Source organism: Abramis brama (assembly GCF_963993115.1).
Source record: "Abramis brama genome assembly, chromosome: 7".
Classification (NCBI taxonomy): Eukaryota; Metazoa; Chordata; class Actinopteri; order Cypriniformes; family Leuciscidae; genus Abramis; species Abramis brama.
In genome coordinates, this window is record NC_139969.1 from 32,434,418 (window position 1) to 32,455,055 (window position 20,638).

General features: G+C 37.7%; 1 protein-coding gene across 27 annotated transcripts in view; it reads right to left on the bottom strand.

The window, feature by feature from the left end:
• Positions 1-20,638, bottom strand: part of dlg1b (discs large MAGUK scaffold protein 1b) — a 116,207-nt gene that overhangs the window by 27,012 nt on the left and 68,557 nt on the right. For 14 of the 27 annotated variants that reach the window (XM_084120182.1, XM_084120187.1, XM_084120185.1 and 11 more), the window contains 7 exons: positions 19,279-19,377; positions 18,653-18,706; positions 14,617-14,667; positions 10,078-10,202; positions 5,920-6,089; positions 4,097-4,233; positions 3,865-4,009 (listed from right to left, as the gene is read on the bottom strand). In XM_084120182.1, coding sequence (XP_083976308.1) covers positions 3,865-4,009; positions 4,097-4,233; positions 5,920-6,089; positions 10,078-10,202; positions 14,617-14,667; positions 18,653-18,706; positions 19,279-19,377 — 781 coding nt within the window. The remainder of the gene's footprint in view (positions 1-3,864; positions 4,010-4,096; positions 4,234-5,919; positions 6,090-10,077; positions 10,203-14,616; positions 14,668-18,652; positions 18,707-19,278; positions 19,378-20,638) is intronic. The other 13 variants (XM_084120193.1, XM_084120186.1, XM_084120179.1 and 10 more) reach the window with 2 other exon arrangements.

Below are 20,638 nucleotides of genomic sequence, written 5' to 3' on the forward strand. Positions count from 1 at the left end.
TCAGAGCATGTCAGAACACCTCCAGGGCCCAGAAAACAGCTCAGACCTCAGAGGGTTAAAGGCCTTAAGGACATGTTCATCTGTGTTCACCCGGGTTTTCCATCAAAAGATTAACATTAGTTGCTAAAAGTCAGAGACAGTCTAGAGATTTTCAGCAGTCGGATCTGACAGACAAAATAGTCCAGTCATTTTATGAAAAAAGGTTGAACAAATTGCAACAGAAGCAAACTCAACTGATTTTGTATCCTCAATATGTCCTGAGTAAGGAAAAAAAAGTCCCAAATATAGCCTATTCATAAGCCTATTCATTCTTTTTCTTACGTGAATAGGGTAACAATTTTAACCTTTAGATATCACCATAAAAATTACTGAGTTGATTACTTACATCAAGACAAACAAAAAATGTATTACAAGTTTTTTGAAATTGTTTGTTAACATGGACAAACGGTGCATAATCTAATTACATATGTGCTAATTTGCATAAATACCACAACAGATCTAAACATTGGGTATAGACAGGTGAAAATGTCTTGTTGAATCTTGTTGACATATAACAGTAAAATACTTAATGTTAAGGTCTGAATGGAACCCATTTAGGCTACCCATGAACATTAATACATAGAGGCAGGAAGAAGTACTTTAGAAACCAGCCTTTATTCATTATTATTGCAGAGATGGGGTTTGGGGCTGGGTCTGTGGGACTGTTTCTGGGGATTCACTATTTATTTTACTTACCTTTTGTCTTCTGCATTCTCCTTACCATTGTCTCCTGTTCTTCCCTCAGCCTCGTCCCCCAGAAACAGTCCCACGGACCCAGCCCCAAACCCAATCTCTTAATAATTAATAAAGGCTGGTTTCTAAAGTACTTCTTCCTGCCTCTATGTATTAATGCTCATGGGTAGCCTAAATGGGTCCCATTCAAACCTTAAAGGTCCCGTTCTTCTTGATCCCATGTTTCAAACTTTAGTTAGTGTGTAATGTTGCTGTTAGAGCATAAATAATATCTGTAAAATTACAAAGCTCAAAGTTCAATGCCAAGCGAGATATTTTATTTAACAGAAGTCGCCTACATCGAACGGCCCGTTTGGACTACATCCCTCTACTTCCTTCTTTAATGACGTCACTAGAACAGTTTTTTGACTAACCTCCGCCCACAGGAATGCTCCCTCAACTCTACCGAAATTCGTTTATGTACTTGCGCACTTCTTATAACTTACTGTGTTTACTCAGCTCTTATGGTGATTTTCTGAAGTAAAACTGACGCTTCATCTTTTGTGTGATGTACAATAAACTTTATTAAACTCATATATGTTTGATCATCATTCAAACAGCAGACTTGTAGGCTATTAATAAATAATGGATACATACAAGCAGATGACAAATACGTTATAATAACCATAATTAAACTACTAAACTATACCCGTTTCATCTCTATACAGCACTCTGACTCTGTAGGCATTATTGTCCGACTCGAAATGAACACCGTTACTGAGAGTTTCTGATATTATCATCATTCCGTGAGATGAAATTGTCCTGAGAGACTGAGCGCGAGCTCATGAAGCTCCGCCCCCTGGGTCGTCCAGCAGCAGCTTATTTGCATTTAAAGGGCACACACTAAAACAGCGCGTTTTTCTGAGCCCCAAAAAATGACAATTTAAACATGCTGTAAAAAATTATCTGTTGGGTATTTTGAGCTGAAACTTCACATACACACTCTGGGGACATCAGAGACTTATTTTACATCTTGTGAAAAGGGGCATAATACGGGACCTTTAACATCAAGTATTTTACTGTTATATGTCAACAAGATTCAACAAGACATTTTCACCTGGCTATACCCAATGTTTAGATCTGTTGTGGTATTTATGCAAATTAGCACATACGTAATTAGATTATGCAGCGTGTGTCCATGTTAACAAACAATTTAAAAAAAAACTTGTAATACATTTTTTGTTTGTATTGATGTAAGTAATCAACTGAATGAATAGGTTAAAAAGAATGAAAAAGAATGAATAGGCTATATTTGGGTCTTTTTCGAAACTTTCCTCTAATGGGATTCTTCGGGACTTTTTTTTCCTTACTCAGGACATATTGAGGATACAAAATCAGTTGAGTTTGCTTCTGTTGCAATTTGTTCAAGGCTGACCCCCATTTTGGCTTAAAATGACTGGACTAAAACTGCATATTGTATGATGGGAACAGACTCTAATTTTCAGCTTTAGACTATGATTATATCCTGTTGAATATATTGAGCTGATTTTAGAACACAAATTGCCTTCATTTGTTATACGTATCCTAGCATTTAGGTGCTCGTTTCTGTGCGAGTTTGTTGTGTTCGGACCTCGGAACAACTTTTATCCTGTTACCATTTACAAAATCAGCAAGTGTGTGATGAATGGAGTTTTAAAAACGGTTCACACTTTAAAAGTTGTGTAGTGTATTCCAGCCTTCAGTTGTCCAACAACTGACTAGTTGATAAGTGAGATGGACAAGTTCACTTGGATTTCTTTTTTTAGTGTTGATATTTTTGGCTATGGTGCTTTATTTAGCATGTTGATGATTGCGTATTGTTCTCTAGTTGTTAGACATGTTAAAAATAGTCAGTAGGGCTGTCAAAATGGCTGAAAAACTAAATTCGAATGTTATTCTTAAATATTACTAATATTCAAATTATATTCAAATTTAAAAGACATAATTTCAGTTAGGGGGAAAAAGCTTTTGACTTGTCTCCCGAGGCCACAAGAGGGAGCAATGAATGAGCAAAATATTAATGCACCAAATTAAATTGTTTACAAATAACATGACTGACTGTCCAAAAATTGCATAACATTTAAACTAACATTTATAAATCAAATATAATTTTGTGAATTGCATAAACAATTATGAATAAAACAGCATCATGTACACCTATTTATGCATAGTTTTAGTGTATTTTTTATAGATTACAGATTATTTTAATAAAGTAAAAATAATTTATTAATTTAAATACTTTCAAGTCATCCACCTCCCTTGGAAATTTGGTTGAGAACCACTGGTTTAGCTGTTTGTAAGAATGAATCCTGTGTAAATGCCCCCAGAAAAAAAATACATCCAAATGGGGTCAGGTCAACCTGCAATTAGCCTAATTAGGGCTTCCTTAAGATCAATTGGTTTAATAGTCATTCAGGCAACCAACCAACTTAGTCTATTTTGAACGCGTGTTTTGCACATCCCTAGTTGATTGACACATAAAGATGATATTGTCAGGGAGATCCCAGCCCTCAGCATTACTCTGAGTCATTAGTCTCATGTTTAAGGGCAGGAAGACACACGGAGGGGCATTTGAACAGCGGTGACTTCACCTCCTCTGCACTTAAGCACAACGTAGGCTTTAATGGGTGCGGGGGCGGCACGTTCAGTCAAGAGCAATCGATACTAGTTTAGTCCTCCCCTCTGTGGCCTATTAGTGCTCCTGCTGGCAGGGCTATGAGCAGAGCACAGATCAATACACTCACTGCCGGGCATGGGCCTCACACACCGCACGCAACAATCTGGTCTGCACAAGGACCACACTTTATCCCACCCCCACCACCACCACCACATTTCACAGCTTTTACAAATGTTTCCATCGAGGCTTATGTGCAGTGGCACCGAGAGATGTTTTGAGGGAGCTTTTCAATGGTATTAATGCATAACATAACCTACCTCATTCTTCATATCCAGCATGTGTGCTATTAGTAGATACTGTAGACTTTGCGACACATTGTGCTTTAAATATCTGCCTACCTGACAACTCCTTCACTGTATTTACCATTAATTCATACCATAAGAATATAATCTGTGACTTTTCTGATGTTAGTCAGGTCATTTTAAAGAGGAACTCACAATTGGTGATGTCAGGAGGAGCAAAACTGTCATTCATGAAGACACTATTGGGTTTAGCCACTTTCAAGTAGACCACGTCTGGGGTATTTTTCAAGGCAGTCACGGCATGCTCGTGGGTAACCTCTTCCAGACAGGAGCTATTCACCTAAGACCACCAAAACACACACAAACACAGACTTTAGTCTATTTAACAAGCACATGGTCAGCAATAAGCGCTGTCCTTTTTCCTTACAGCAAGAAGTTTGTCTCCTATCTGCAACCTCCCATCTTTGTGTGCGGCTCCACCTTCAATGATCTTAGTGACGTAGATGCTGTTGTCCCCTGGGATGTGCTGATTCCCAACACCCCCTGCTATACTGAAACCAAGACCTGGGATAAACAAAGATACAGACGAAAAACAAAAGGTTAATTGATGGCGACAACAACATTTATATTTAGCTCTAATACATTTGGCACTATACCTAAAACATGCAAAAATCAACCAGACAATATGAGAAAAAAGCTATTATTAGTAGCTAAATAATCAGCAATATCTGTCATAATGAACATTCACACACGCCATAAAAATGCTATGCTGTAATCTTTAAATTTGAATACAGAAAAATAAATTGTTGCATAAATTATACAACAAACTGTCTATAAAACCATGGGAGGGGAATGTTTCCATGGCAACAGCAGCTTAAAGTCTTTGCAGTGTTGTGGAAACTTTATGGCTGGCCTTAAAATAGCCCCATTGCATATTGTGTGTGTGTGTGTGTGTGTGTGTGTGTGTGTGTGTGTGTGTGTATAATTTCCCAAGAGGGGACAATGTCTATGGTCTCTAGTTAAAGTGTGAACAACAGTACACTCTTAACTCTGATCTGAAGAAATGATTTAGCAGCACTCTTGCTTCCTCAGTGTAATGCTGGGAAGGATTAGAGGTTTCGATTGAGGAGGAATAAATACCTAGAAAATGCCACATTTGGATGGCTGTTATATGCTATTTATCCTTTTTAAAAGAGCAAGAGCCACAATTATAACTTTATACAGTTGTAATCAAAAGTATTCAACCCCCATTGCAAATCAGGTTGATTGGGAAAATGTACAGACATAATAGCAAAAGGTTGTTCTACTAAGTACTAAAGATGCTTGCCATGAAAGGGTTGAATAATTTTGAGAATGCAGAAGTCGTTAAAAGTTGCATTTTCAGTTGAATTTGGGGAAACCACTTGAAACATTTGTTGTGTTGAGCTATTTCAATTACTTTTGTTTTATTTGCTCATTGCAAACAGCTAAAAGTCTGTAAATGTTGCCCAAAAACCTGATTTGCAATGGGGGTTGAATAATTTTAATTTCAACTGTACATAACAATTTAGAACATTAGAGACTAGTCAAGTCTATTGTGAAGTTAAAGACTTGCAACATGATGCACATTAATTCTGATCAATCATTTCATTGTTGACTGGCAAGATGTATTGTATGCAGTGTAAAAAAACCAGCATAATTACAGGTTTTTCATGCTATTCTTAACCCTGGGTTAGCATAGTTTTAACTCTGGGATAAAGCTGCTTTTAAACCTGGGTTAAGCAATGTTTCCTACATTTATACACTTTGAAATGAAACTATGTAGTGCCACAATGTTCTGAGTGTAGTAGAATGAAATAAATATTTCTGCAACTGAAAAATGATCATGAATATTTAATGAATATGTTTAAAAAAAAACTATTTCTAAAAAAAGCTTTCAATGCTGAAAGTAAACATCAAACAGTGATGGAAAACATGCTAACTAAATAGATGAAGAGATTCAAACACAAAGATGTTGCGAGCTCCACACGTTGTACTTGTCTAATCAATGTTACTAACCAAATTCACACACAGATAAGCATGGACCTATCGTTTAACAGTGTGAAACACAGAATCCAAAAACTGACTACCCAAGATCACCAATTTAAATTAAAAACTGACCTAACGTTTAGAATTGGCAAGACCTTTAATATCCCAGTTGCACTATTAAAAGTCTAAAATAAGATGCAACGATCAACGGCAGTAATGAGGAGTTGGTTGGTTTTACTGTACCTTTGGGTCCTTTTATGAGCTTGATCTCCATGACTTTCTCTGATGCAGACTTTCTCCTCCTGACATACAGTCTGACCAGTGACCCTGCCTCCTTCAGTGCTTCCACAGCCTTACTGTGGGTCACGTCCCTGACATCAGCCTCGTTCACTCGCAGAATCACATCATTCACCCTGTGTGGAATAAAGCACAGGTCAAACACATGCACAAGAAACACTGAGGTGTGTAGACATCACAATCCCATTTAACTACTCACATTGTTCAACCGAAAAGAATCATCAAGTGTCCTGATACATTTTTGTTACTCTGTTGACAAAAAGTTACCTTCGGTGTTGTTTCTCATGTACAGCGAACAGAACCAAGACATCACAAAGGCAAACTGACCATCAACAGCAAACTCTAGAGTTGAAGTTTGTAACTTCTCCTATCCTGTATGACTTTCTTTCTTCTATCATTTCAAACCAATCGTTTTGCTTCAGAAGACATTGATTCATCAACTGGGGTGTTAATGTGTGTTAATTTTGTGTGGTTTTTGAGGCGTCAACTTTTGGGTTACGATCCCATTGCATTAAATGGACTAAAAGATTTGGATTATTTTTCTGAAAATCTCTGTGCTCCACTGAAGAAAGAAAGTCATATAGATTTGGCATGGCATGAGGGTGAGTAAATGATGAGAGAATTTTTATTTTTGGGTGGAGTTTCCTTTAATATGCAAAGGCAGCTATACATAAAGCCATTCATAAACTGATTTCCCAGACATGTATAAAAATTGTTGCTTTGTGACACTATCAAGATGCTGTTTGAGCTTCCAGACAAGCCAGACACAGCAACACTTAGCAACCAATAGTTGAGTGGGACTCTCTTTGACTAAACAACAGTCATTGCTTAGTGCCGCTAGTGGAGCAGAAAGTACTTAATCTTGTACTCTGTTGTTATGCTAGATTTATGTTTCACACTGATTTCTTTGGACACTGCATTACATCTTGATGAGGATCGCTTTGTCAAGCTGTTACTGAATACAAAGTCTCCTGGTGACGTACAATGTTCTTTATTTTGAATGTTGCCTGCTCTGTCAATGTTCATGCAAATTGACCTGATAACATAAATGCAGAACTTCAACACAGCATCTTCACACAAGAATAGAGAATACAAATTGTGAGCATTAACCAAGACTACAATTCAATTCTCAGTGACAGCTCTAACTGGGGATGAAAAATTACAAGCTATAAAAGTAAGTTATCAAGTCCATCGAAACAAACTGAAGTTATACAATTATACATTACAGTCTGTAAGCATATCAAAGTATCTCATGACATATATTAATTAACTCTCTCTTTCACACAATTCAATTTACAAAAGCATGCAGTCAGTGGTAGGGCTGGCTCTTTAAACTCTCTCTCTGTGTGTGTGTGTGTGTGTGTGTGTGTGTGTGTGTGTGTGTGTTGAGCTGTCAGTGTGATGCTGTCAGGACCTCAGTAGCGCTGGATTAATGAGCCTCTGACAGCAGTGAGACACTGGAGGGCTCCATCACTTAGTAACCACTCCAAAACAGGAAAAATCCATCCCCAAACAAAACATGCAAGAGGAGGAAATATTACAACGCTCAATGGTCAGTACAATACTATCTCATATCGAAATACATATCAAATTGTTTTTAAAGTCCTCATGAAATCAAAATTGACCCCATTTAGTTTGTTATTACTAGTCTTGTGGTGAACAATTAATCCGTTACTACTAGGGCTGTACCCGAATATTTGAATATTCGTTCGGTGGGTTGGTATTCGATTTGAATATTCGTTTTTTGTTTTTTTTTGCACACCTGGCATCCCCCTCGAAACGGTTCTCATTCGCGGTTGAATATGTTCAACACTATAAAATCTGACGAAATACAATACTCTTTTTTACAATTATCTTATATAGCCTATAGCCATTTTTAATAGGATGGACAGTTGAAGGAATCCAACCTCGTTATACTTAATAAATATATCTGCTTCTTCTTGGCCTACTATAGTGTTCCTGCAACGGGAGTATTCTCTGGCTAGAGCGCAGAACAGCGGAGTTTGTATGGACAGAAGTGCGTGCCTGAGCTTGTGTTTTGGGTTGAGCTGCGTTGCTTTGACATTGTGGAAAACAGAATAATAGAAACAAAATGTATTAAGCTTTTTACCCGTTATTATCAATCTACATTAATCTCGTTTTTAATTTAACTTAATTTCGTTTTTCTTTATTTAAATTTCATTTTTTCTTTATTTAAATTTCGTTTTTTCTTTATTTAAATTTCGTTTTTACTTTATTTAAATTTCGTTTTTCTTTATTTAAATTTCGTTTTTCTTTGTTTAAATTTCGTTTTTCTTTATTTAAATTTCGTTTTTTCTTTATTTAAATTTCGTTTTTCTGTTTAAATTTCGTTTTTCATTTAAATTTTGTTTTTTCTTTATTTAAATTTCGTTTTTCTTTATTTAAATTTCGTTTTTCTTTGTTTAAATTTCGTTTTTCTTTATTTAAATCTACTGTTAAATCTACCCTTTACTGTGTCAGTAATTTGTTAGTCAGAAAAATATTAGACTACCTTATTAAAAGTATTGCTTAAGTTAACAGACCTGTGTGTGTGTGTGTTACGTGCGAGTGTATTTTATTTGTGTTCTTCATGGGAAAGATGTGTTTAATATCACTAGTGCAGTGTCCGTTCTCGGAGCATAAGCCCTGCCCGTGTGAGGTGTGCCGCTTCCCGCTCGCGTTGTTCTGTAGTTTATTAAAAGTTTATTAATTCTGAACGTGTCGCGTCTCTCGTGTCTATCTATATTGCACCAAATGCGACACTGCACTCCCTTGTGAAGTTGATTGGATGACCGGTTCTCGAAATAATCAAAATGCAAACGGACAGACAGACACATAGAGAATACTGCCTTTATTAGAGAGAAGAATATGTTCAGCCCCCTCTCTCCGAAGCTTCGGATATTCGATGTTCATTACTACCGAAGCTTCGAAGCTCAAAAGATGGTATTCGGACCAGCCCTAGTTACTACATAGAAAAAAATGTGTTTGTCGTGGTAATCTTTAATCAAAATCTGAAAATTTGCTTCTGCTCTGGAATGGCGTTCCTTCTCTGATGACGTCATTTTGATAGCTTGGGTTCAGTCTGCTATGAGAGGGGGATGGAGAGGAGGAGTGCTAAAATAAAACCATGCCCTCTATTCAATATTCCGTTTCACTTGGAAAATATAACAAAACTGAAGTAAAGTTGGTTGTAATTTCTGGTTCACAGGGACTCAGTAGTTTCGGGATTTCTTCGCTGTATTCTCGCAGGTTTCTCTCTAGAGCTCCCCCCACAGCTTCGGAATAGATATTTGACAACACTGTTGTAAAAACTCGTTGGCGATTCTCAGACACCATGGCTAGTAGATCAACGACATCAAAGCAGATGGGACATTCTTTAAAACGTCTTCTTCATTCGGGTTCGAACAGCGTGAGCGAGCGCAATAATGACAGCATTTTAGCAGATTTCTTTTGGCCGTAAAGCAATTGTTTACATCGCGAGACCTGATATCACGCGATACTCCCTGATGCGGTGGCCGGCGGCCCGCCGGCTCAAAGTTGCAAGTGCGGATTTTCCGCTCACGGGCACCAGGGGGGTGCGAAACGACCACCATTCAACCCGAAATAAGTAATATAACCATTCCAATGACTCCGAAGCTGTTCGGTTAAGGTAAAAAAGTTACTTAGATCACCTTTAACAGACATTTAAAAAACAGTTTTTTCTGAAGGCTGTCCTCATGTACATCCTAGTATTTGGACACATTTAAAACATCTCTGGACGTCATTGCATTAGATAACATTAAATCAAGGTTCACACTAGTAAATAAAAAAATGTAACATTGTTATAAGGAATGTGTGGTCACATGACCCTGATCAGACGCTTGTCTTAGAGGCCATTTAAGACACCAATTACAACAGAATAGAACAATAAGTAGAATTTAAAATTGTAACTATTTTAACTACTTTTAGCACTTATGACACGATGCTTAAAAAACTGCTGCGTCATTGACCACATGGAATTTTCAATGTAATGTTTTGTTTAACTGTTTAAAGTATGAAAAGCAACGAGAATAAACCAGGAAACATGAGAGAACCATAGCTTTTTCTTGAGAACCGTAGCCTTACCGCAATCTCCCGTCCTGAGCGGCGGCGCCCCCTGGGATGACTTTGGTGATGAAAATGCTGGGGTCTTCACCAATGTGAGGGTTATCCGTGCCACCGGCAATACTGAAGCCCAGGCCTGAATTCCCCTACACAGCAGAGGAGAGGAAACCTTAAGTTAGATTCTGGAGGAACATCAATTAAAACATCAATCTATGCTTTGGTCAGTGACTATGGGAACATAATGTTGGCTAAAATCAACTGGCAATTTGATATGCAAAATGGCAATGCGTTTGAAATTACATTTTAAGCCAAATTACAACGGCCAAAATGAAAATTCAAAAATATGAAAGCAATGCATTGGAAAATGTGTCATATTTCATTTATTTAGGCTATTATCTTCATTCTATAATTTGATCAAAGTAATAAATGAACCAATGCACCATATTTTTGGGATAATTTTAGTAAACACTGGCTTAAAACTACTCACACACTGGACTTCCATAGACTTTCAAAGTGCTGTACAAATAAATGTGAATTTAATTTAATTGAACTTCCATTAGACTTTAGATCATTAGACCAAAAATGGTCTTTGGTGGTGGCTGACGAACACGGCTATCCACACACACACACAGTACACAATTATATACTATATACACTGCATAAGTGAAGAAATAATTCTTTATTTAATCGATACAATGTGTATTAACAGGGTTTGCTTAAAACCTTCGCTTGAAGACACTGACACACATAAGCGATTGACGTTATTAGCATGTTGTGCAATGCATTTTCAATTAATTAAATTTTGCTACATTCATTGTGCGGTATTAACAAAAATGAAATTTCAAATGTGTTAATTGTGAGTGTAAATGCATTTCAGGAAAATGATATATAAAAGATTGTTTTGCTACCCAGTTAAAACAACAGTCTATTTCGGCTAATACGTCATAATCTTCCCTATACAGTGAGGAAAATAAGTATTTGAACACCCTGCTATTTTGCAAGTTCTCCCACTTGGAAATCATGGAGGGGTCTGAAATTGTCATCGTAGGTGCATGTCCACTGTGAGAGACATAATCTAAAAAAAAAATCCAGAAATCACAATATATGATTTTTTAACTATTTATTTGTATGATACAGCTGCAAATAAGTATTTGAACACCTGTCTATCAGCTAGAATTCTGACCCTCAAAGACCTGTTAGTCTGCCTTTAAAATGTCCACCTCCACTCCATTTATTATCCTAAATTAGATGCACCTGTTTGAGGTCGTTAGCTGCATAAAGACACCTGTCCACCCCATACAATCAGTAAGAATCCAACTACTAACATGGCCAAGACCAAAGAGCTGTCCAAAGACACTAGAGACAAAATTGTACACCTCCACAAGGCTGGAAAGGGCTACGGGGAAATTGCCAAGCAGCTTGGTGAAAAAAGGTCCACTGTTGGAGCAATCATTAGAAAATGGAAGAAGCTAAACATGACTGTCAATCTCCCTCGGACTGGGGCTCCATGCAAGATCTCACCTCGTGGGGTCTCAATGATCCTAAGAAAGGTGAGAAATCAGCCCAGAACTACACGGGAGGAGCTGGTCAATGACCTGAAAAGAGCTGGGACCACCGTTTCCAAGGTTACTGTTGGTAATACACTAAGACGTCATGGTTTGAAAACATGCATGGCACGGAAGGTTCCCCTGCTTAAACCAGCACATGTCAAGGCCCGTCTTAAGTTTGCCAATGACCATTTGGATGATCCAGAGGAGTCATGGGAGAAAGTCATGTGGTCAGATGAGACCAAAATAGAACTTTTTGGTCATAATTCCACTAAACGTGTTTGGAGGAAGAAGAATGATGAGTACCATCCCAAGAACACCATCCCTACTGTGAAACATGGGGGTGGTAGCATCATGCTTTGGGGGTGTTTTTCTGCACATGGGACAGGGCGACTGCACTGTATTAAGGAGAGGATGACCAGGGCCATGTATTGCGAGATTTTGGGGAACAACCTCCTTCCCTCAGTTAGAGCATTGAAGATGGGTCGAGGCTGGGTCTTCCAACATGACAATGACCCGAAGCACACAGCCAGGATAACCAAGGAGTGGCTCTGTAAGAAGCATATCAAGGTTCTGGCGTGGCCTAGCCAGTCTCCAGACCTAAACCCAATAGAGAATCTTTGGAGGGAGCTCAAACTCCGTGTTTCTCAGTGACAGCCCAGAAACCTGACTGATCTAGAGAAGATCTGTGTGGAGGAGTGGGCCAAAATCCCTCCTGCAGTGTGTGCAAACCTGGTGAAAAACTACAGGAAACGTTTGACCTCTGTAATTGCAAACAAAGGCTACTGTACCAAATATTAACATTGATTTTCTCAGGTGTTCAAATACTTATTTGCAGCTGTATCATACAAATAAATAGTTAAAAAATCATACATATTTACAGATATTTTTTTTAGATTATGTCTCTCACAGTGGACATGCACCTACGAACGACAATTTCAGACCCCTCCATGATTTCTAAGTGGGAGAACTTGCAAAATAGCAGGGTGTTCAAATACTTATTTTCCTCACTGTATGTTTTGTTGTTGACATCAAAGGCCACGTCTAATAAAACTCTATGGTATGGACTGTACCGTTTAAAGTGCCTGAGTTCAGTGCATAACTTTCACAACTTTCATTTTACTTTTATATTAAAATATTTAATTGAAATCCCACATCTATAATTTAATGTATTTAGTCATGGTGCTTTAACATTGTTGAGAAAGTTTTTTAATGTTTATATTTAAAACATTTTTGCACATGTATAGCGCAGCTACATTCATACATTTGGAACTGTTTTATGGCCTTTATTTGCACATTGCTTGCAGGAGAACAGTGAGCTAGATTTGCATGTTTAAGAAAATACAGAAAAAGATTTGTATCCAATAAATCTAAGAAATAATCTAAATAATTGTTAGCAGTCCTAAAATAAATGCCACAATAAAAAGGGCTACAGCTTGCTCTGCTGTAAACTAGCTTCACATTGATATGTATTGTATTTGTATTGGTTTTATTGATTTGTTGTTGCAGCCCTGGACAGAGAAATAGCTCTTACCACATTTAAAGTCAACCCACAGTCAATAACAATGACCAGAATTTGTTATAGTACTTAATACTGTCATTATTTCACTGCCTTTTACAGTGATACTCAAAACATGTTTAGAAGAATGCTCTAATAATGTGGATTTTTTGGTCACACGCTACCTATTATAAGCCAACAAGACAAAGTGTATGAAGAAACGATGCCCAGACTAAAAAACACCTCAAGTGCTCCAGTTGTGGATTGCAACATCAAGTTATTCTGTTATTGCGATTAAGAAGCAGGCTTAAAGTTGAGCTGACAACAGCTTGTGGTGGAGCATTGTTTATTTATGCAGAGTTAATAAATGTGCACTACAGAGCAGTGCTGAATTGGGTCACAAAAAAGCATGATGAGAAGGGGGGGGGGGGGGGGGGGGGCCTTAGGCAGATTCGGGGATTAAGTCTTGACTGTGGAAGGCAAGATGGTGCTCTTTTTTCCTCCCTGGTAACTCTGCAGAGATGGAGTGAGTTGGTTAGTCGGGAGAGCGTTTCTCATTCTTTCTCAAGCGCTGATGGCTCTGATGCATTGCATTTTAATTGACAGACTTTGAGCTGTTAAATGGAGTCACTGCAGAGGGGTATTTAAAGCTTTGGTTGCATATCCACTTGTACTTTAGGAATGGCTGCGGGAGAAGTACACAGTAACCCGAGTCAGTGTTACACAAGCTGTTCAGAGGGGAAATAACGGAGAGGGATCTGTGATACAATTCTAAAAAGATTCATCTGCACACTGCTCAGCTCTAATCTACAGATTTGTTATTGTCCTGTATGCTATGCAAATTGTTATCAGTCAATACTAAATCAAAACCAACCACATTTACTTTACCAGATTATTGTGAATGACCTTTTGGTGTATGTTATTTCAAAGAAAAAAAATCTGTCTGTCTTTGTTATATTACATTAAAATGAACGCTGACATGCAGTTGACACCACCCAGTTGAGCTATAAGTTCCTCTCTCCTTAATTGAAAACAGAACGCTGGTCAATATATTGTTTTGTTTTTTTTGGTGCTATTATGTGCATCAGAGTGAACGACTTGCATTTACTGTATGTGTGTTAAATGAAGGTGGCTTTCTGTTGCTGCACGATTACACTGCAGATTCACTCTCGCTCATATCCAGGGTAAATCACCACTGTCATCCCCTATATCTGTTTTGTTGAACTAGTGGCATCATCATCAGCTAAAACACACGTGCAGGTTACTTTACTGCTGAAACAAGTGCGGTCCCAAATCAGTTTCACATTCAAGTGAATCACACCACAGTTCCACTTCAGACCACCTACTACAGGTAGCCTCGAGTTCGGTTCCCCAGTACGCTCCCGGGATCGCACGACAGCTTTCACATTACCGATTTTTCATGCAAAACGTGCTCTGTTTTGAACTAAAGCTTCCCTTAGTGGCCTGTAGGAACTGAAACCAGAGAACAAAAGCAGTACTAGTCAGTCCACTCACCCTTTCCAGTGTAATCTCCTCATACTCAAAGTCAGCCTCGGTACCGTTAACCTGTAAATAAAACAACATGTCAGAGACTCTTTACATATTTCAATACTCAATTCATTATCTTTCACAGGAGACCTGTATTCATTTCATGGATTGTTTAGTAGACTGTTGCATGTTGGGTATACAGGGAGGCCTGTAAAACTCCACCATCTCATTCTTTTCTTTTTGTTATTACTTCTTTCTTTAAAACAACTTTGGTTATGGAGACAGCCTGGTGATAAACAAATTTTGGAAAAAGCATTTATAACTAGGGATTCACAATGAATTTTCTTGTTATCGCCGAAAACTGATAAACTGATAAATAGCAGATAATAAAATTATATACTATTTTGTGTAAATAAATAAAAAATAAATCTAAAAACTAAAATCAGTCGTTTTATATGCTACAATGAATTTAAGCATTAAAACATTATAATGTACTGCAAGAAAAAAATAACTAAGATTAAGAAAGCATTGATGGTATAGAGATAATCTAAATGTTAAAATAAAGGAAATGAACATGCACAATTATGTATCTAATATATGCCAATACACATCCAGTAAATAAATAAAAAAACTCTAATATTGGCCAGTAATCAATCCATCAAAAAAATTGTGCATCCCTATTTGTAACCATGTTTTGCTTCGTATTATGAAGAACAAAACAATGAATGAAACTGGCAACTGCTTCAAAGAAGCTGCTTCAGAGGTCCATATTGCCATCACGTGGTGTATAATCTGCAAAGAGAATGTATCTTAAGAGACCATATATTGATTCCTTATTGATATTTTATTTAATTTTTTTGCCATATATCCTGATCCTATAAACAAAACATTATGACCATTGACCAGTCACAGGTGACGTGAATATCGCTGATCATCTCCTAACAAGGCCTGGGTGGATTAAATGGTATAAGCAATCAATCAATTCTCGTAACGTGTTGGATGCAGGAGAAAAGGCGTTGACAAGGGCCAAATTGTTATGGCAAGGCGACTGGGTCAGAGTATTTCTGAAATGGCAAGGTCTGTTCAGCAGTGGTGAGAATTTACCAAGAGTGGTCCAAGGAGGAACAAACCACAAACCGGCAACAGGGTGTTGGGCGCCCAATACTCAATGATGCATGAGGGCAACGATTTTCCAGCTATAGAAGTACCTGTACAGCTATAGATGAAAAGTTGAACTAAAATAAAAATCTTGTTGTATCAAAAGCTCAGAAACGGTCTTTCGAAAAGTCTTTCGATGTAAACAAATCTATACTGATCATGTTTATAGATCTTTTATTGAATGAGTTTTAACCTTTGCTATGATTTGTTTATTGTATGGATCAAGTATCAAAAGCAGATCACAATTGCAGAGAGTTGTTAACCTAGGGTCAAAAATTACAGGCTCTGTACAGTTAAGTTTGTCTGCTCTGTGTGAGAAAAACTATCTTAGAAAGTCATTGACCATTTTAGATGATACAGCTCACATGCTGTATTTGGAATTTGAACACCTCCCTTCGGGAAGGCGATAGAGTCCCCAAGTGGAGGACTGTTAGAGCTTCTAGAGCTTTTGTGTCAAATGCAGTTTTGATTGTAAATATTCATTTGAAGCATAAGGATACAGGTGAATTTTAAAGTTTAGGCTTTTTTTATACATCTTAAAGTTATGAGGAAAATTTGACGGCTGGGTTTTTGTAGTTCATGTGTTTGTGATGTCTCGTGTTATGTCAGTTTGTATTTTATTGTTGATGCTGCATAAATTGCCCTGTGAAGGGACAAATAAAGATTACTACTACTAAATCAGTTAAGTCTGACATCACACATTACAATTACTAAACACTCCTTCAGATTGCAAAAGCAACAAACGGTGCTAATATATACTCAGGTGTGCTGTAGTACTATGTGATACATTATTTATGAATGATAAAGACTCTTTTGACGTCTATTTAAACCTCCTGACACTAAAATGACAAAGATGACCCTTAAACCACAGTGTCTATACAATATGTGACTGCAATATGTCCATACAATATGTGTCAAAGCAATTTTCCAGAAGAACTCAGCTTTGATTATGTAATGCATAGAGGAATTGAGCCTACGTATTCATTAGCATTGTAGCTGGCTGCGTCTGGTTTGGTCTCAGCACATAGACAGTGCCACACTCACAAAGCCCCCTGTACATTAAGATAATGAGCAAGGACATTTCCATTCATTGATTTCACTTTATTTGTGATTAGTAGTTTTCAAGATTTGATATTTATATTGAGTGTATTTAGTATTTAAGATCAGGGACTTAACTATTTGCACAATGTACAGCTTTTGGTTCAGCAGGTGTAAACTTTGCACAACCATACAGTAAAATACTGAGCACCAAATCAGGGTATATGAATGGTTCCTGAAGAATTATGTGACACTGACGATGGGGTAACGGCTACTGAAAATTCAGCTTTGCAATCACAGGAATACATTACATTTGAAAATATATTGAAATTTTAAAAAGTTATTTTAAATTCTAATCAATTTTCTCAATATGTAACTGTTTTTACTGTATGTCTGATCAAATAAATGCAGCCTTGGTGAGCATAAGACCTCTTTTTTTTATCTTACCAACACCAAACTTCTGAAAAGTAGTGTAACACGTTACTTTGAATTTTCCATTTAATTTATGACTAGGTGTGCAGATTCCTTAAATGTCAACAAAGTCAACAAATTCACTAAATGATAGAGATATTAGCCTGATTTAATTCTCATCTCAACTCAAACAAGCAAACCTAAAAACATTATTCTCACCCCACTTGCCTTCACAAAATAATTTCCACAAGGAGTCAATTATGGTCCCCGATCACACAAGTCCCATGAGGCTCTGTACGCTACCCAGAACCTGCAGCACTGCTGATCCAGCAGAACGACTGAAGTGGAGGTTGAATGTGTGGTGCTTGATGAGAAAAACAGACGTAGTGGCCCTGAGTGGCACAATCAAGACTACTGACCTCACTACTCCACAGGAAGACTCAAGGGACATGAAGTGGAAAACAAACCCAAGAGATGTCAGTTCACTACAGTGCTGAATGAACACCACACTAGACTAATGGGCCTTAGAAACTCTACCATATTCCAATCTCTACGCTATCATGACATTGAAGGTCCAGAGCTACCCTGGTACTAGACTCAAGTCAGTGACACAAAACAGAATCCAGTAATAACACATAGTGCAATAAATAAAATGTGACTGAAGAAAATATATCTTGATAAAACATGAGTTTAAGATATTGACTACACTTATAGTACCTCAGATATTATTACATTATTGTCTTCATGATCTTTCATCGAAATGTAATAACTTGCTCCGCCTCTAAATGGCTTTATGCTGACGTCACCTTGGCTGCATGAGCTATTGTATTATGTAATGCAAATTTGTGCCCTTAGGGGTACAACAGGTTGTCACTGGGGCACTATCTTTAAAGGAACACCTTTGTACCTTATTTATGCCTAAAAGAGATATATTAGTACCCTGGAGTTGTAATATGAACTCTTGAGGTTATTATTACTAATAATATTACTGTTTTTGCTACAAGTACCCTTATGATAATATTAACAACATTTTAGGTGTAAATGAGGTTCAAAGATGTGCCTTTGATGGTACTGGCCCAATGACAAGCTATTGTACCCACCTTTTTAAGAGTGCATTTAGGCATCATATTCCAGTCACCATATTGGTACAGGATGCCCACTCAATCCAATCAATTCGAGATATATAAAGTCAAGAGCTGCCCAATATTTTTTCTTATTGAATATCCAGGTTCAATTGAAAATCCATGACATTACATAAGCAAAATGGGAATGCCATCTGTTTTTAAAGGTATTACACCTTTTTCTGCTGGTATCACCAAAAGTAACTTGGCAATAACAGCTTGCTTACAAAAAGGAAACCGATAGAACTATGTGGCATGCTGGTCTGAGGGAATTCTGAATTTCAAAATGTAAAAAAAAAGTTAATAAAGTGTAAATAAGTGAAAAGAAAACTTACATATGGAGCTGAATCCAAGCTCTCTGTATTTACCACGACAGGGGGAGGATTTGCCTGCAAGAGAAAACAGTCCAGTTAAGGCACCAATTCCAGCACATTTCTAGTTCCATCCAAATTGAACCTGGAACGGGAAGCGTTTAGTAGATGCAGCAAGTAGGAAAAGCTGTGTTAAGCTTGCAGCATTCTACACAGCAAAGGTATATTCACTTACTCTCCACATGATGCTACATTTACCACCACTGGCATTCACACCAGATTAACACAGCACTGCCAGCATAAGGACGTACATGGCATTTTATACTGCAGAACATGCAATGCTGAAGCATGAATGCTATTACGAGCCAAAAGTAGCCTAAAATTAAATCCACTCTCTCTCTCTCGCTCGCTCAATCTCTCTGTCTGTCTGTCTTTCTGTGGAGCTTTCCACTTCCTCCGGCTGGTTGACACGCAGAGGCTATTAGTCAAGGGGAGCCGTGGTACTTTACCCGACTCTAGGGCCGATAATCCTTCAGCCCCATCAACGAGCAGTGGAATGGCAGGGATCAAGAAAAAATGACCAACAGGAAGAGAGCGAAAAAAAAAGAAGGGAGGGGTGAGTGGGAAAATAGAGAAAGAAAAAAAAAGACCTGTGACGTCGATGGAGAGATGACAGCGGGCTCCGCAGGGACAGTGGAGATTGGGATCACAGGGATTATGAGAGTGGAGGGTGGGACAGCATCTGTCTGCTGAACAATAGCATGGAAGGGGAGAGGTCAGTTCACATATACATACACAACAACACAACAATGCACATCATTGCACAGGAACCAGCCATGGAGGATGGGTGCAAGTAGGTGTCTGTATGAGAATGTGTGCTAGATTGGAGCAAATCTGAAGGTGGAGGGCGGGGGGATGCGAGAAGCTCCGTTAGTGATTATTGAAGAACTCAGATGAGGGGAGAATGGAAATGAGCATGTGAATGAGAATACGGCCATAATCCACCCAGTTGCACATGGTACAGTTACTCCTGACATAATCAACAAAGCCACTGCAAACATCCAAAGTCACTCTAGAGTTCTATTATATATTTATAATGTCCAGCTGGTTACAAAACTGTAAAGAAAACATGTTCAAAGTGATAGTTCACTCAAATAGCTATACATTCCACCAAAGCTTTCACACTTCAAAAAGTTCATAAAGATATTGTAATTATTGTAAGTAATCCATATGGATTGTGTGGTTTACTAATAGTCTTTTGATAAGACACAGTCACTTTATATGATTAAAAGATTTAATATGGGCTTCTATTCTCATATAAACATAGATCAACGCACATACATTGAGTGCATTAAATATGGTAAACGTAAGCCCAAACTTGCTTTCTTGACACACAAGAACAATGATGTTTGTTCTCGTGCGTCATGCAGGTACATTAGCACTTCTGCAAGTAAATGAGGTTTGTTTGCACTTCAAGCAAGTACAGTTGAGCTGCCGTTAACCACATTTGATGTGTGTTGATCACTGTTTATCTGTGAATAAAAGCAAAAATGTATTGTTATCATATGCGCCAGCCATCTTTAGAATAGTCTTTGAACTTCCGTTTTTGCGATCGCTCTGTATATCTCTATGGCATCGCTGTCCAGGAGTAATTAGCTGGTGAAGTAGATTTACTTATTGTAAAGTTAACGAAAGGTCTCATGCGGATTGTAATGTTTAAACCAGATGGCTTAACAAATGTCAGTAGACTGGGAAGATTTTAAAACGAGCCGTTCATTCATAAATACGCAAGATCACTCTGAAAATACAGACCGGAAGACAAAAGACAACGAGCACAGCGCTGAAAAGGGGTGGGGCTACATAAGGTCTATAAAGCGATTGTGTCTCTTTAGAAGACATATAGGTTAATTTTATAAAGTCTTTATGTACTTTTTGAAGTATCAAAATGAATGAATGAATGAATGAATGAATGATCAATTGAATGATCAAATGATCAATCAAATCAATTGT